Consider the following 15,200-nt stretch of genomic DNA (forward strand, 5'->3'; position numbering starts at 1 on the left):
ATAAATCTCCTTTTTGGTCCCTAATTGGCCCTCCTACTCCTTTTACCACCTGGTTACCATTTGTGTGCTGCTGATAGAAAACTTTGGAATTCCCCTTTATGCCAGTCTTTTCTCATAGCCTCTCTTTGCTTCTCTTATTTGCTTTTTCACTTCACCTCTGAACTTACTGCATTCCGCACCTGACACCTGTAATAAGTACACTTTTTCTTCTTTATCTTAGTTTCTATCTCCTTTTTCATCCAGGGAGCCCTAGATTTGTTTGCCCTACCTTTCCCTTTTGAGAGTAAATAAATTGACTGTGATTGAACCATTTCTTCTTTGAAGGTAGCTACAGTTCAGCTACAGTTTTTCCTGCCAACATTTGGTTCCAGTCTATCTGGCCCAGCTCCGCCCTTGCCCCATTGAAGTCGACTTTCCCCCAGTTAATTATTCTTGCTCTGGATTGCACATTGTCTTTCTCTGGATTGCACATTGTCTTTCTCTACTGTCATCCTAAACCTCGTGATACAATGATCACTGTCTCCTAAATGTTCCCTCACTGACACCTGATCTACTTGGCCCACCTCATTTTCAAGAACCAGGTCCAATAATGCATTCTTTCTTGTTGGACTGGACACATTCTGCTGTAGAAAATTCTCTTGAACACTAGGAACTCTTTCTCCTCTACGTCCTTTACACTACCACTGTCCCAGTCTACATTTGGGTAATTAAAGTCCTCCATTATAACTAGTCTATAATATCTGCATCTCTCTGTCTTTTACCTGCAAATTTGTTCCTTTACATCCTTGCCCCTAGTTGGCGTTTACAGACTATACTGAGCCATGTAATTGCACCCTTCTTGTTCCTAGCTCTAGCCGAATTGATTCTGTCCTTGAACTCTCTGGGACGTGCTCTTTCTCCAGCACTGCAGTGCTCTCCTTAACCAATACTGCCACCCCTCCTCCTTTTCTTTGTTTCCTGTCTTTACTGAACAACTTGTACACAGGAATATTTAACACCTAGTCCTGCCCTTCCTTGAGCTAGGTCTGTTATCGCCACAATATCATATTTCCATATGGCAATCTGCACTTGTAACTCCCCAATCTTATTTGCTATACACCATGCGTTCACATACATGCGCAGTAACCCAGATTTAGACTTTATTACTTTCTCCCTTACTCCGACTCCACCTATTAACTTACTCTTCTCTATACTAGTGCTATCTGTCTCTCCCAGTATTTTGTGCACCCTGATATTCTCTCTAATATTTTCTCCTCGTTCCCACACCCCTGCCAAGTTAGTTTAAAGCCCATCCAACAGCACTCACAAAATGCCCCGCAAGGAACTCAGTCCCAACTCTGTTCAGGTGCAACCCATCCGGCTTGTTCAGGTACTATCTCCCCCAGAGCCAGTCCCAGGAATCTGAAGCCCTCCCTACTGCACCATCTTTCCAGCCACGCATTCATCTTCCTTATTCTCCTATTTCTGTATTCACTTGCATGTGGCAATGGGAGTAATCCGGAGATTACTGCATTTGAGGTCCTGCTTGCTCATTTTTGACCTAGCTTCCTAAATTCTGATCGCAGGACCACATCCCCCTTCCTACCTAAGTCATTAGTACCAATGTGAACCACAACCTCTGGCTGATACCCTCCCGCAGAACAATGTCCTGCTAGCCACGGCCTTCCCTGGAACTTGGAAGTATGTGAAACAGGAGGAGGATAGTGAAACAGACATTGCCATGCTTACTGTTCTGCATGAAATCTCAGCATATTCAGCAAAGAATTATCAAAAAGGATGAATTCAAGACGATACATGTAGCTCCTATGAAGGCCTCAGCTGCTGAGATGACAAATTACTTTTGCAAGTGTCTGGAACCATTGGGTATCCTGGTGAAGGAGTTTATTGGCAATATGCAGTTGACCAAAGGAGAAATATTATAGATGCAGATGCTTGTGACAACACCTGAGAAATGCAATCTGGTAACACGTGATGTTGCCTTGTCTCAGATAGTTAGACTACTCATTTTAAATGAGGTTCACCTGTTACTTGAAGACAGAGGACCAGTTTTCTGACAAACTCCCATGTTTATGCATCCCTTTTACTCTAGTGTCTTTGCAAATTCAGCATAATCAATGTAACCATCATTATTCTTGACATGATCTCTTAAAACGTAATCAATTAAACTAACAATTTCTTCTTCATTCAGAGCTCTCCTTGGCCAGCACTTTCCTTTTTGTGTACATGTATAATGGCTGATTTTAATTCCGATCCATCCTCACATTATTCCCATCATAATTATGCATTTTGAAGTAATGAAGTTGAAGCTCTTGTGGCATCATCTCAGATTCTATAGGAGGACATGGCAGGCTGGTAGAGTGAGCAGATGAGCAGGCATGAGGCAGATGAAATTTAGTGCAGAGAAGTGTTAAGTGATACATTTTGGTAGGAACAATGAGGACAGGCAATAGTGCAAGAACAGAGACACCAAGAGGTGCATGTGCAGAAATTGTTGAAGATGGCAGGGCAGGTTGAGGAAGTAGTTTAAAAGACAGACAGGACCCTGGGATTTACAATTGGATTGAGTACAAAACCAAGAAAGTTATGACAAGCCTTTATAAACAATGGTTTGGTCTCAACTGGAGTATGATTCTGGGAACCACACTTTAGCAAAGATGTAAAAGCTTGAGAGAGAGCACAGAAAAACATTTTGAGAATAGTTCCAGGGATGAGTGACTTCAGTTACATGAGTAGATTGGAGAAGCTGGGTTTGTTCTCCCTGGAGAAGAAACGTTTAAGAGGGGATTTGACAGAGGCGTTCGAAAGGTGGTCTGGACAGAGAGATGAGGAGAAATTGTTCCCATTGGCAGAAGGATTGAGAACCAGAGGACACTGATTTAAGGTAATTGGCTAAAGAAGCAATGGCGATATGAGGAAGAGCTTTTTTACGCAGGAACTGGATCTGGATTGGAATGCACTGGAATGAGGATTTGGAATACACTGCCTGAGCGTGTGATGGAGGCAGATTCAATCGCAGTTTTCAAAAGGGAATTGAATTAGTGTCAGCAGTCTTGAGTTATAAGGAAAGATTTGAGAACCTTGGGTTTTTTAGCAAAGAAATGAGGCACAGATAGGTCTTGCAGAGTCATCTAAAATAGTTAAGTGTATCGAAAAATTTAACCCAGAACATTACTTTAGTTGAAACCTATTCTGAGTTTAAATTATATAGAAGGGTATTTTTGGGACAGATATCAGGAAATTCTTCTTCACACAAAAGGTGATCAACATGTGGAATAAACCTAGATCGAGCTGTGGAGGCAAAAACCCTGCAATCATTTAAAAAGCAATGTGACATTATGATGAGGAGCCATTAGGACCTCGCGAAATGAATCAAGCTGGGACAAACGACTTTGGTCATCCATAATTATGTAGTGATAAAGAATACTGTCTGCCAAACCATCGCCTATTTATCATTTACCTCAGGAAGCTGTCGCAATGAGACTCTGTAGACTTAAAGGCAGGTGCGTTTTTGAACAGCTGAATACGATATTGTCTGCCATATGGTATAATCATATTCTTTATAAAACTTATTACACCCACCTGACGTGAAGAAAAAAACTTAAGTTTACTTTTTCACATTTCTTGTGCCATTTAGGCTGTTTCTATTTATTAACGTAAAGTCGGCAGTCTTTATCTCTTGCCAAGTTGTTGGTGGGTTTTTAATTTTTATTGATATCTCAGTTCTCTACATGATTGCAAACGTTTAAAAATTATAAGAACAGTAATCATTCAAGTGTTATTTGCAGCTGCTATTTTTAGTAAATATATAATCTAATGTCTGTTTTATGACTGGTCTTTATTGCTCTGCAGGCATATTGCACCACACAGCACTTTTTATTGGAACAACTTGGCAGATGTACACAGCATGAGGTTTCAGGGCCACAGTTGCTTTAGCTCCTTGTATAAAGAGCAGATTTTTCCAGCACAAAGTAACAAATTTGAAATAATAATAGTAAAATTGACAAAAGAAACAATAATTTGTACAACATTTTTACAGATTTCACACTAACTTCTTTCTCTCTGCAGCCACTGACTCCAACTGTTGGGGTTGGGAGTGGTTTCAATTTTCAGAAACTCCTGCTCCTAATATTTATCTTTTTAGTTTATTATATTGGGAAACTTTATGAAATAATGTGTTTATATTTAAAGACATTTCACTCGCTTGCACCTCATCCCACACAAACTAATTTCAGGACACTTCACATTAAGTCATCAGGCAAGTCTCTCACAAGTCTGTCCCAAATTCCATTCTGGTTTATGTGCAAAAACAAATGGAAAATCGCTTCAAACTGCAGAAAATTAAAAATCCATGTTGGGGTAATGAAAAACCAACTCATTATTTTGGATACAACAAGTACCTGAGTGCTAACAAGAATGTGATGCAGTGGAATAGTTAAAGTTTGTCCCAAGATCTGTTTACATTTCCAGAACAGCATGGGTTGGCAGTTGGACACAAAACATTAAACATAACTAATCATAATCAATCAGAATGCAACCGGTGCCCTAAAATCTAAAAAAACTCACATGAGCCATTTGATTTGGTTAATTCATTTCTCCTCAAAATATGATGACAGAGCTCTGAAGAGTTCTTGCTTGGAACAGGTACTTTGGAAGGTGGAAAATACTTGAACTTCACTTACAGGATTGAAGTTGAGGCAACCCCATCACATTGTATTTTCAAGTATTTATACATTTTATTTCAAATCAAATTAGATTAACTTACATTTTATAAAAAGCAACAGTGGAATGAATGAAGCTAGAATTTCAATTATTGTCTAATTCTGTGTGTACGTATGTGAAGGTGCGTCGCTCAGGGGAAAATCCAAGCACTCAGGACATAGTGCGTTTCTCCAAGCACTTTGAAGATGAGTTGACCCTGGAGCACCTGAGCCGTCCTCAGCTCGTGGCACTGTGTAAGCTTTTGGAACTGCAGCCTTTTGGTACAAACAACCTGCTTCGCTTCCAGCTCCAGATGGAACTAAGATCCATAAAAGCAGATGATGAAGTAAGTGCAGAATTACAGACATTTATTCTCTAGTTTTTAAGGCAAAATAAGAGTTTTCTTTGAAACAACAATCGTAGTGTTTCAAAACAAAACTGGTGAACTTTTTACTTTGAAATTCACCTCTTTGTATTTTAGCATAAAGTTACCCATTTTGTAAGAATCCATTTTCTCTGCCTTCTTAAAAGTAAATAGTTACTTCTAAAATGGTGGCCAAAGGTGCTCATACTGAGTTATTTTAAGAACTGAGTTTCAAAGCACTTGAGTCTTACGTGGAAAAGTAATTATTTCTGTCCTGTTATTGGTAATCCCTCTTGTGGTTTTGTAGATGATTGCCAAAGAAGGTTGTAACTTTTTGACTGTGTCAGAACTACAAACAGCATGCAGAGCAAGGGGAATGAGATCATTGGGATTGACAGAAAAGCAGCTACATGAACAGCTCACACAGGTGCCGAATATGGTAGAAACTAGTATATATGTGTGTATGCTTGCAATTTATCAATGTGCAAATGAAACAAGTACAAAATAAACATTGCTGAAAATTTTAAGCACGCATTCTTCTAAACTCCCAACTATTTTTCCTGGATGCATGCTCTTAATCTTGCTTACTAGCAAAGCTTTACTGAGCTGAAGGTTTGAGTTGAGACGCTGGCAGGGACTCGGGTCAGTAACTAAATAGACCAGTTTCATTTTTCCTCATGATGTAACACTTGACATTGGTTTTTTAGGTGCTATGCCAGCTGTAGCTGCTTTTTTTTCCAATGAGACCATATGATTCCTGTATAAATTAATATGAATATCCAGGGATAACTGGAAAATAACCTATGTGATATTTGCCGTTTGAGTGCCAAACAAAATTCTATTTTCCAGTTGTAAAGTTAAGCTCGAATATTTACTGTACAAGGCAACCAAAAAGCTCTTTTTCTTCTTCCCTCACCAAGCCCCCAACCCAAGAACATTGCATTCCCTCATCCTTCGGGTCACTTCCAACCCTTGGGCACACTGCAAGAATAATCACGATGGTATGGCAAATTTGAATTTCTGCTGTTGTCGTTTAAGTTTAGGATCCTGAGTCTAGTGTAGATACAGTCCCCAGGTCTATTTTTGGAGACCACAAAATATCTGGATGACAATGTACTATCTTTTTAACAACCTTTGTACCAGTTGACAATGTTGATGTCAGTTGACAGTTAGGGCATTGATGTACAGGGGAACTGGATTTGGGCACATCAGTTGAGCAATGTATTTGAAGTACCTGTAGATTGAAATTCAGATCAGTAAGGTTAATTCTGTTTAGCTTTCAGACCATCGAACATTGCAAACTGATATGTATGCCGCTGGACAGTATTGTAGTGGCCTGCTACATTGAAAAGGGAGGGCAGAGTTCCAACAATCCTATCGTTAGCTTTCATTTTAGTTTCCACAGTTAGTGATCTACAATTTCATTTTGGAGAACAACTTTTTAAGTTGACATTCAGGCAGGACAAAACTTAGTATTGGCCAGAGGTTTTGTTGTAAGGTTACTTCCTAGTTTCATTTGTCTCATTTATTTTGTGGTGGCAGAAAAACCAGAGCGGAACATAAGAACTAGGAGCAGGACTGGGCAATTCAGCCCCTCGAGCCTGCCCTGCCATTCAATGCGATCATGGCTGATCTCATTCGGCCTCGACTCCAATTTCCCGCCCTCTCCCCATAACCTCTCAACCCGCTACTTAATAAAAATCTGTCTATCTCCTCCTCAGATTTATTCAGCATCCCGGCATCCACTGCACTCTGAGGTAGTGAATTCCACAGATTCACGACCCTTTGAGAAAAGTAATTCCTCCTCATCTCTGATTAAATCTACCACCCCTTAGCCTAAAACTATAGGTCTCTCGTTCTAGAATGCTCCACATCTACTTTGTCTATCCCCGTTAGCATCTTATATACCTCAATTAGATTTTCTCTCATCCTTCTAAACTCTAGCAAGTATAGGCCTAAACTGCTCAATCTCTCCTCATAAGACAAGCCCCGCATCTCTGGAATCAATCTAGTGAACCTCCTCTGAACCGCCTCCAATGCAACTACATCCTTTCTCAAGGGGACCAAAACTGTGCACAGTACTCCAGGTGCAGTTTCACCAATGCCTTATACAGTTGCAACAACATTTCCCTATTTTTATACTCTATTCCTTGAGCAATAAATGCCAAAATTCCATTTGCCTTTCTTATTACCTCCTGTACCTGCATACTAGCTTTCAGCGATTCATGCACAAGGACACCCAGATCCCTCTGCACTGAAGCATTCTGAAGTTTCTCTCTATTTAAATAATAAGTCGCCTTTTTATTCTTCCGACCAAAATGGATAACCTCACACTTATCCACGTTAAACTCCATCTGCCAAATTTTGGCCCATTCACCTAACCTGTTCATATCCATTTGTAAATTTCTTATTTCTTCATGCAACTTACTTTCCCACCTATTTTGGTGTCCACTGTATAGATGCTCACAGAACCTTGGGTTATTTGAATCTTTTGCACAAAGATGTGTAGGCCATCTCTAAAGTTAGTCATTTATTCCAGTGATGACCCAAGACAGACGATGCAGCCAATAGCTGAATTGATGATTCAGTGGTTGAGGGTTAATGGAATGGAAGCAACTAGTTCCTTCATAACATCGTACTGAGTAACCCTTTCAACAATATACAATAAAACATTACCAGCATTGCTCAGGAAAATTTCTAAAAATAGCATAGAAAAAACACAGATGTTTTTGTAAAACTGATCTTTATTATGAGAGTCTCTATATTGAAAAGAAGTACAATTTTATAAATTAATCAACTCCTTTCTCCGCAGTGGCTTGAGTTGCACCTGAAAGAAAACGTGCCTCCTTCATTGCTACTGTTGTCTCGTGCTATGTACCTGACTGATGTCAAACCAAAATCTATTAGACAGAGTGTGCCAAAAATTGAGGTGACTTTCTTCTTTGGTGACTTTTCCTCCAAGATGGTATTGGTATATAAATTGGTATTGCTGTAAATGGTGAAGCAGGCCAGTGAAGGAAACTTTATTGTGCTTTCATCTCTTTTTAGTTATTATAATGTTGGAAGCTCCAGCTTCTCATCTATACTTTGCTATTGATCTTATGTGTGCATGATTAAGTACAGTCAATTGAAATGCCAGCAGTCCAACATATGGTTATGTATGCACCAATATACTGTGCTGTAGCTGGACAATACCTATGATTTTTCTTAATATGGATCCCAAATTGTAAATGTGCCAAGGATCGAGGCCAGGAAAATAAGCAGGCAAGTAATTTTGAACTCTTGGCACACCTGACTCAATTTACTTTCGGAGGGGCTTTTGAGTAGGTTTTCTGTTCAGGCAGGAAAGCTAAGGTTCTAGAGGTTGAGAATATAAATTAATATTTTTTAAATGAGGGGAAAAGAGGAATTTTAAATAAAATGTATTTGGTATACTGATTTTGCTGAACTGACAGGAAGGATAGCAGCTTGTAGATCTCTTAATGAAGACTTGCTACACCAGTAAAATTGATTCTGATGAATTATATTATTATTAGTTATACCCATTGTGATCTTTACCCTCCAGCTGGGTATTACTGGTACCCTGAACAAAGAGCTACAGGGACAAAAGATCACTGAAGAATCAACCCCACCAGCTTCTGAGACATTGCCTGACTTGGCCCCAACATTGAAAAGCACAAAGGTATGAATGTGACTTACACTTGACTGTACTGTTTATTTAAAATCAGGATGCAACCCTGCTAAGTTTGTTGAAGAGAAGAATTTTTTAAAAATTCAAACCACGCTTACCTCAAATGTTCTTACTGTCAATGCCAGAAAATCATCAGTGTGTTCTCATCGCACTTCCAGACCGTTCTGTCTGATCTCCCTCAAGGATTTATTCTTGGCCCCCCTCTTGTTTTTCATCTACATGATGACAACATCATCCAAAAACACAACACCAGCTGCCGCAATTTATGCTCTACCTTACCACCACCTCCCTTGATCCCTTCTCGGCCTCAAAAATTGTCACATTGCTTGTCTAAGGTCCAGTGCTGGATGAGCACGATTTTGAGTCAACAATTGATTGAGAAGATCAAAGCTGTTGTTTTCAGTTCTTGCTAGAAACTGGACTCCCAGACACCATTCCTCTCACTGGCAACTGTTTGAGGCTGAACTGGGCCATTCAAAACCGTTGATGTTGTTTTTGACCCCAAGATGAGCTTCTGACCACATAGCTGGACGATCACCAAGACCATCACCTTCTACCTTTGTAACGTTGGCTGACTCTGCCCTATTTTAGCTCATCTGCTGCTACAACTCTCATCTGTTCCTTAATTACCTCTAAACTTGTTGATTCCAACACTCCTGGCTGAGTTCCTATCTCTTATGCGCCATACACTTGAGCTGATTCAAAATCTGCAGTCTGTATCTAAGTTGCATTCACTTTCACCCTTGTGCTCACTAACATACATGGGTTCCAGGTCCAGCAACGCCTTCAATGTAAAATCCTTATCCTGGTTTTCAAATCCCTATCTCTGTAATCTGCTGCAGTTCTGTGCTTCTACAAGTCTGGCCTCTTGCACATCCCTTAGTTCATTCACTCCACCTTTGGTGGCCATGCCTTCAGCCATCTTTCTCCTAAGCTCTGAAATTCCCTCTCTAACTCTTTCTCTTTACTAATTTAAAACACACTTTAGAACCTGCCTCTTTGACCAAGGCTTTGATCATCTCAATGTCAAATGTTGTTTAACAAAGATCCTGCTAAGTGTATTGGGATGTTTTACTATTTTAAAGTTGTTGTTGTTGTGTCCGGTTCCACTTTTCCCTGATAGTTAAGATTAATCTGATGGCTGACATGCTGGTGTGGCATCACCAATGTTCCCTTTAAAATTCCATTGTTGTGCCTGGTCTATTAATTTTAGTGCTCAGACCTTTTCAATTTGGGACATTATCTTGTGCAATGCTTGTGTGTCTGCCCAGCACAATATTTTGTTTAGCAAATGGTATTATGAACTGGGCTAAGAAATGAAGCTGCAGTAAATTGGTCTGCCTGTTCTAGTTCAGAGCTGGAAGAGGCAGGAGGTTGGAATACTCCTCTGAGCAGCAAGAGGCCTCTGGTTTCTAGCTCCAAGCTGCAGAAGGCAGAGGGTAGGAGCCAGGGGGCTAGAGGCAGGAGGGTTCCTACTTTGGGAGGCAGAATGGTCCAGCTATGAACCGCAGGAGATAGGGGGGCAAGAGACAGGCAGCAGGAGGGCCCCTGCTCCTGCTGCTCCTTCCCAGCCTGGAAAGCCGTTGGGCTCCTGCTCCTCCTCGGAGTGGTAAGGGAGGTGCATTCTTCCTCTTCCTCCTGCTGCTTGAGCTGCAGGAGGCAGGTGGGTGCTGCTCTAAATGTTGGCAACTGGGGGAAGGAGGCAGGAAGCCTCTGCCCCTGGAGACAGGTAGTTGTGAACTACTGCTCCGATTCCTGTACCTGCTCCAAGATGCAGCGGGCAGGAGGATCCTGTCCTTGCTCCACATTGCTGGTGACTGAGGGAAGGAGGCAGGAAGCCACCATCTCGAGACGTGTAGTTGTGGGCTCCTGCTGTTATACCTGCCTCGAGATGCAGAGGCAAGAAGCCACCTGCTCTTCCTTTGGGCCTGGGAGATAGGAGACAGTTGCCTGCTCCTGCTCCACCTCTCAGTGACAGTGGGGGGTCATGACAGGAGGGCACTTGCCCCAGCTGCAGCTCCGAGCTGAAGGAGACACAGTACAGGAGACAGGAGGGCTCCATCTCCTGCCCCTGTTCCAAGCTGCAAGAGGCATGGGAGCTTCAACTCCTGCTCCAAGCTCCAGGGATCCTTCCTCTGCTCTCTTACCCCATGCTCCTGCCCTACAAGCTGTTGGAGGCTTAAGGGCTCCAGCTCCTGCCCCTGCCCCAAGCATAGGGCATGAGGCAGTAGACTGGAGGCAGACTGCTCCTCCCCTACTCCAAACTACAAGAGGCACAGGAGGGAGGCTAAAGCTCCTGCCCCACCTTAAAGCTGCTGGTTGTATGGGGCGAGGGGCCAGGGGGACACCAGCTCCTGCCCGAGCTGCGGGAGGGTCCCTGCTCCTGCCCACACTCCGAGCTGCGGGAGAAAGGGCAGCAGACAGGGAATCTCCAGCTCTTACCTCTACTCCTACTCCAAGCTGCAGGAATCTTGCCTCTTGCCTCCTGTTCATACTTCAAACTGAAGGGGACATAATGCAGAGTGTCCCTGCTTCTGCTCCTGGCCCTATGTCCTGTTCCTTGACTTGCTCCAGCTGGTGTCCGCAGTCCTGCTGTCTCTCTACCATTCCTGGTCCTGCAATGTCTTCTACTTTCCAACTTCTGCTGTTTTTCAGGCTGCAGATGGAGAAGAGTCCCAGAAAACCAAGGCCTCTGCAAATGGTTCAGGATGAATTAAGATACTGCAGCATCCATCAACATGGAGAAACTCCTAACACCAGGGTACCTCTTCTCTGAGCTGAACAATGTCAAGATAACTCCAGTAATGGACACTATGGCGGTCTGGTAATACCCATGTGGCAGCCCATGCTTCTGTTGTGCAGTTAAAGTTTCAATCACACTGCTTACCCCCTGGTAGCCTGTAGATGAATGCTGCATCGAAAGAGCACTCATTAATGAGGAGAGGCAAGGTGGTCATGACAGCACTGTATATGTAAACTACTAGTTTGTCTTTCTTGATGCAGGACAGTGACACTGGAAGTGAGAACAGGGTAAAGTAATTCCCCAAAGCACGACCGTACATTGTACAGAAACTTCAGACCAGTGTTCCAATTTTGAAACATCTCATTAATTTGTATTCTGTATGGCATTTGTGCAGGGAAAAACACATAAAACTACACGGTCAGTAATATTTACAATAGGTTTTTTCCTCTGACCAACTGCCTCATGTTTTGATAAAATGGGCTTCTTCCTATACTCTTGTAACTGGGAATGGTACTGTGCAGATATGAGACAACAGGAGCTTGATGCTCAGCCCGAAAGACATAATTTTAATTTATTTATCGAGTGCTAAACATAGATTTCTGCTTGGTGTGGCAATGTTTGTGTTAAAATTTGAGCTAATCACCAGCACATGTCCTTTGCTCACCCATTCAGAGTTATGCTCTTTTATTGATCCATTGTTGAATAGATCACCTTATTTTATAACCCCACCTATCATGTAATCAGTTGTTTAGTTATGTGATTTTTCCAAGCAGAAACAGCTGCCTTGCTACTTCTCTCTACTGTTGGGAAAGCAGAGCAGAACTGGCCCTGGAGTTATCAAAGTAGTTTTTTGTTCCCAAGCTGGGGCGGTAATATTGGGAGAAAAATAAGCAAGCTGACGAAAATGCAAACATATTCTTTTGGTCTTTTTAAACAACATGTGTGACTGTACCATCTACAACCATTTAATGGATGGACTTGATTTGTGGAACCGCACCTGTTCAGCTGCAGTGTTCCACTTCCAAAGAGCCACTGACCATGTTCTCTGACACTGGACAAGCTGAGCACACTTACAGCCAGTGAGTAAATATGAAGCATCTGATGTTTAACTTTGGAAGGAGTGAACAAGAGTGGTTTGAAGAGGAATTCCAGTCCAATCCTGCTGTTTTGTTAATGGCTTTGGTTATGTCAATGATCTGAATTGCAGTTACAAAATGCAATAAAAAAAAAGACACAAATTCACATCAACACCTCTATTTACTGATTATTTACATTTTGGCTGTTTACTCCTATTTTAGGTGTCATTTTTAAAATAAGATTACATTTTATACAAGCATTACTGCCCCAGTCACATGGTCAATACTGCCACAATTCACAGATTGAATAAAGGACACTATAATCTTTAAAATATTCCATTCTATTATTGTTAAAAGCAGATAAAAGAAAGAAATATTGATATTCAGGTATGAGGTTGTGACCCACAAGCAAGTTCAGTAAATCAAGTACTGTAGAATACACCAGCAGTCAGTGGTATTCTGCATAGACCACCCAAATTCTCAATTTAGAACACCACCCTGAAATCAAGCCCTTTGTGGTTTGTTAGCCATTGGCAAGGAATATAAAAGTACCAGTACCATGATAGCATCAAACATTGCAAGTACAGAGAACACTGCTTTACCTTTTCTATTCTTGGAAACATGATAAATTACATTCTGATGCCAGAAACACAATATCCTGTCTGACCATTGGAAATTAATCTTAGCTCCCAAACACAAGGTGGGATGTTAAAACTTCAAAATTCTCAAATCCAACCCCTGCCCGCCTCCAATAACTTCTGGACTGAACAGACATAGCACAAGGAACAGGCAGCCACTTGAGGAGGGAGGTTGGTCATTTGAGTATTTGAGTGAGACTGGCACACTCACATGGCCAGATAAGTTTCCCCATGCCTGGGAGACGAACAGCTGAAAGGAGCTAAGGACAGTTTTAGTTTTGGAGCACCCCCAACCGCACCCCCAACCTCACCCCCACTTTCGCCAGGATCAAGTTCAGACCCTGCTACGCTAGTCATGGAGGGAGTGGATGTTTAAGCTGCTGGTAGGGTAATAAAGCTGTCTTTCTTTGCGCAGAATGTTGCTGGAGCAACATCCATAGAGTCAAATGGACAGTATTCCATCACATGCAATATGGAGGCTTTGTCAATTCAGAAGATCAACTGCTGACTGCAGAATACCTAGTCTCTGACTTGCTTTAGTGACCAAGACATTTTTTGTGGTTTGTGCAGTTGTGTTTCTGGTCAATGATGCTGAGGGGTTCTGCAGATTGCAGAGAATATCTATCCCAATCTAGTATGCAAAGGCAAAACAAATACTTTTCACTCAGTGAGCCCTTCACTTTCAAAAACTGTAAAATAAAGCTACAATTAAAATCCCTCCCTCCAAAAGTCAGTTTAGCTGTAGGAGATTTAACCTGTTATATTTTGAAGCTTCAGGCTCCAGAGTTTAGCGAGGGGAACAATGACCTAGTTTCAAAGAAGAATCTCACTGTCAGTTTAGAAGAACAATCAAGCCACTCTTGTTTTACTCTTACTCTTGTTTTAATTTATTTCACCTATCATCCTGGCAGTCACATGATACAATGGGAGCAGAGTTGTTGACTAATCATGATAATCAATCTACAACAAACACAGATACGACCTCAGTACTCCAGTGGTGGAGAGCTTTGAGGACCATAGCCGGCTCCCAAGCATGCTACACTTAAAACATACATACCACGCTGCAAATTACTCATCTATATTGTGCATTTTATATGCACTGCCAATAATCGCAACAAGAAGGAGTTATGAGACCAATGGCGTTCTGGGTCCATAACCGACTTATCCCATGGTGAACCTTCATCCTAAACACAAATCAGCATCTTGGCAAATGTCTGTCTATCAGCCATCATGACCTGAAAGACTTGTACTCAATTAATGCTGAAGTCGAATCATTTGTGCTGTGGGTTGGGATTTCCCATGGAAGTTGGTGAGGACATTATATGTTAGCTTATTGACAAAAATCAGTTTACTGATACGTTATCATCTGTTTAGATCGGAACTTCTGGGTGCAAGGATTTGCTTTTACTATTGCTACATATTCATTGGCCACACGAGGGCACCAGTGAGCTTAGCTGACGAGAACATCTGAGAGCATCATCATTGACGTGCTCAATTTAAATCCCTTACATGCAGTCTCACCATCAGCAACTCCCAGCTCAGGGATTAAATTACAGTAGTAGTAAGGCACTTTGATCACTTACACCCACAACACTCCTTGCCCAACCTCTTTAAGGCACTGAGATAAAAGCAAAAAACTGCGGATGCTGGAAATCCAAAACAACAGAAACAGAAATAGCTGGAAAAACTCAGCAGGTCTTGCAGCAGTTCTGTTGAAGGGTATTGAGGACTCGAAACGTCAACTGTGCTCTCCTCCGCCGATGCTGCCAGACCTGCTGAGTTTTTCCAGGTATTTCTGTTTCTGTTTCTCTTTAAGGCACTGACTTGAGCCTGAGCAGCAAGCTTTGCCAAGATCATATCCTCAACATATTAATCAGAAAGTGATCAGAGCTTGATGCCCTGGGATTCTCACCGCACCTCCCTAATCCAGGGCTGTGGAAGTGACATGGAGCATCCGTAACTGCTGACTGGGGCTGATCATCCTACAGAT

At 41.8% G+C, this 15,200-nt stretch overlaps 1 protein-coding gene across 9 annotated transcripts in view; it reads left to right on the forward strand.

Annotated features, from left to right (window-relative positions):
• letm2 (leucine zipper-EF-hand containing transmembrane protein 2) overlaps nt 1–12,744 on the forward strand; it is a 39,240-nt gene extending 26,496 nt beyond the window's left edge. For all 9 annotated transcript variants that reach the window (XM_078565607.1, XM_078565612.1, XM_078565606.1 and 6 more), the window contains 5 exons: nt 4,841–5,044; nt 5,370–5,489; nt 7,875–7,991; nt 8,628–8,744; nt 11,409–12,744. In XM_078565607.1, coding sequence (XP_078421733.1) covers nt 4,841–5,044; nt 5,370–5,489; nt 7,875–7,991; nt 8,628–8,744; nt 11,409–11,465 — 615 coding nt within the window. In that variant the 3' untranslated portion in view covers nt 11,466–12,744. The remainder of the gene's footprint in view (nt 1–4,840; nt 5,045–5,369; nt 5,490–7,874; nt 7,992–8,627; nt 8,745–11,408) is intronic.
• The last annotated feature ends 2,456 nt before the right edge of the window (nt 12,745–15,200 follow it).

This window comes from Cetorhinus maximus, chromosome 20, assembly GCF_964194155.1.
Source record: "Cetorhinus maximus chromosome 20, sCetMax3.hap1.1, whole genome shotgun sequence".
NCBI lineage: Eukaryota > Metazoa > Chordata > Chondrichthyes > Lamniformes > Cetorhinidae > Cetorhinus > Cetorhinus maximus.